The sequence below is a fragment of the Bison bison genome, unplaced genomic scaffold (genome assembly GCF_000754665.1).
Source record: "Bison bison bison isolate TAMUID 2011002044 unplaced genomic scaffold, Bison_UMD1.0 scf7180017862289, whole genome shotgun sequence".
In the NCBI taxonomy this organism is placed as follows: Eukaryota; Metazoa; Chordata; class Mammalia; order Artiodactyla; family Bovidae; genus Bison; species Bison bison.
Window position 1 is genome coordinate 13,941 of NW_011492861.1, and position 2,915 is coordinate 16,855.

General features: G+C 37.4%; 1 protein-coding gene across 1 annotated transcript in view; it reads left to right on the forward strand.

The window, feature by feature from the left end:
- The window catches only part of LOC104983379 (connector enhancer of kinase suppressor of ras 2-like), a gene marked incomplete at its 5' end in the record, with an annotated part of 3,065 nt that extends 2,661 nt beyond the window's left edge, over positions 1–404 (forward strand). Inside the window, one exon of the mRNA XM_010832835.1 lies at positions 339–404. Coding sequence (XP_010831137.1) covers positions 339–404 — 66 coding nt within the window. The remainder of the gene's footprint in view (positions 1–338) is intronic.
- Between the last annotated feature and the right edge of the window lie 2,511 nt (positions 405–2,915).

Genomic DNA, 2,915 nt, shown 5'->3' on the forward strand with positions numbered 1-2,915 from the left:
GACATTTTGGTTAGAAGGAAGTTTATTGTGCTTCTTGTTAGAAGACCATGAAAAACATGGCTACAGGTTTTTAAGTAATTTGAGCAACAGTGCTTCATGTTCACAGCGTCAAAAAAAATTGATGTTACTGTTGTGGAAGATAGACCATCTAGATGTACAAGATGTGAAAGATTTAACAACTTAAATTTGAGTTGCTTTCCTGAGTATATCTTTTAAATATCTTATTACTTGTTATTCTCTCCTAAAACTGAAGTGTAGGAAAATATTTTCATTTATTTGGGTTGATGTAGGAGTGCAGTTCTCTATGGCAATTGTTCTCTATTGTCTCTTGTCCCCAGTTATATACCCCCGGCATCTTCCTCCACAAGAATAGTGCCCTTATCAAAACCTGCTACTCTGAATAACTGAGTAATCAGGTTATTATTTTTTCCACAAACATTTGAAGTTGTTCTGAAATCAATACTCAGAACTGTGTGACAGGAGACACTTTTGTTCTTACTTGTCAGAAATGCTCTCTTAACACTCAGCTCCTTCTAGAATCTGGCATTCCAGTCAGAAGTAATAGCCTGAACAAAGATCGAAACATAAGAGACAGCTGGCCTATTCGAGAGGGGAGTTGGTAGTGAGAGATGAGGCTAGAGAGGGAAGAAGAGGCCACTTCACCCAGAGCTTGTAAACTATTAAAGGGTTTGGATTTATCCTAAGAGGAATGGTAAGCAATTGAAGGTTCATTCAAACACTCAGCCTGTGCCATCCTGTCGTGCACACTGGGACAGGAATATACTGTGTGAGGAAGGAAAAATAGCTGTGAGTCTTATGGATTTTGACTAAATAAATTATGGAAGATAGCAAAAGGTAAAACTGGTACATTGTTAGCACCTTTCTGAAAGGCATTGTTTAGGTGGCACAGTGGTAAAGAATCTACCTGTCAATGCAAGAGATACAAGAGATGCAGATTCGATCCCTGGGTCAGGAAGAACCCCTGGAGGAGGAAATGGCCACCTGCTCCAGTATTCTTGCCTGGAAAATTCCATGGACAGAGGAGCCTGGCAGGCTATAGTCTATGGGGTTGCAAAGAGTCAGACACGACTGAGCGACTGATCTGATCTGATCTGACAACTGTATTTGCAAATGACAGCTCGAAATGGTTAATTGATTAACCCAAAGCCATGTTGCAAAAAAGTGCAAGAGTAAGGACTAGGATCCAAACCACTAGGGATCTTTCCACACTCTGCCTTGGTCCTCCGTAGGTATTGCATACACATAGGAATTTGAGCTTTAATAACTAATGAGTGAGTTTTGGAAAGGTTTTACTTAAAGAACTGTGTGTGCTCATATGCTGATATTAGTAGCATTTTTAGTAACGGGATTGATTTCTACCCAGGTTTCTCTTTTGCTCTTTGTTACTATTTTTTATTAAGTTCAAAAAAAACATACAGAGCCGCTGCTGTTATAAAACTCAAGCAGTTATTCAGCGTTATCTATTACAAAGACTACAGGGTATTATAGTTAAATTGCCTGGATTTGGGAGGCAAAATAACATATACGTAAATGATTGCTTTTTGCATTTCACAGAATTTTTTGGTTTTTTTTTTTAGTCTGTATATATGTACTTATTTAAAATAAAAGGACGTTTCCTTATGTTAATTTTTTTAAACACAAGATCAGTATCAATATATAATTCACTTACCTTCATAATGAACCATTATCTTCATTCTTACCAATTATTCCTTTGGATGATACAGCTCTTTTTAATGAAATAGAACTTAAGTGGAAGAGGACTATAAAGATAGAATACGGAGTTTCGTAGGCTGCTGTCTCTGCTATAATACTAGTTCTATGTGGTCTGAGTTGAAATTTAGAGAAAAATTTAGTTGAATTTTGTAGCAGGATCATATCAGCAATAAATACCCTTAAAAAATTTACTAAAGCTGTGTGTGTTGGGGGGCGGGGTGTAGGGTGTTTCTTTTTAAGCTCCTAGATTAAAATCCTCATTACTGTATTCTGGAAATTAGCCTAATAAAAATACACAAAGCCAGGCAAATACAGTTTGACTTCAGTGTGACTCATTCCTCTTAGCAATTATAGCAAAAATGTTTATATAATAGTAAAGACAATTTAGAAGTTTATGGTATTGTAAAATACATAATTTTATTTTTATTAATTCCATGTTTGTTATTCTAGTTTATGTATTTTTCTTAAACTTATCTGAAAGGAAATCATTCTCTTTGCCTTAACTACCCTAATCATCCACCAGTCTTTGCCACCTCTTTCATTTTTGGCATATTCTTTGTCCATGGGGTCTCAAAGAGTCGGACACAACTAAGCAACTAACACTTTCTCTTTCCCTCTACTGAGAATGCTTCTATTCGGTCTTTACCTCTGGCTGGCTCCTATCTAAAGCTGAGATTGCCGAGAGATTTTTATCTGATCCCTACTCCCTAAATTAAATCAGTTTCTCCTATTATAGTCTCTTAGTACCCTATATAACTTCTTGGAAAACTTTATGGTTCATTTGCATGATTATCAGCTTAGTGTCTTTCTTCACTATACATGGTAGGGAGAGCATGTCCAAGTCCATGGCAGGAAAGGATAGTTTCTCCATTTTGTTCAGCACTATATTTTAGTACCTAGTCTAGGTCTAGTACCTTATAAGTGCTCAATAAAACTGTGATGAGTAAATGAATGAACGAGTGAGTGAATGTGACAGGAACTTTAATGCCTTTCTCAGTATCTCTCAATTGCAAAACAGTCTGCAGTCCTCAGTCTGCAAAAACAGCCACCTCCACGTCCTTGGCTAGTCCCGTCCAGCACAAGCAGGCCTTCAGTTGGGGTGTATTCATAGTGGGAATCACCAGGAACTTATTACCATAGGTTCAGTGTCCCATATGCCTGGGCAGAGATGTAGGACTCTG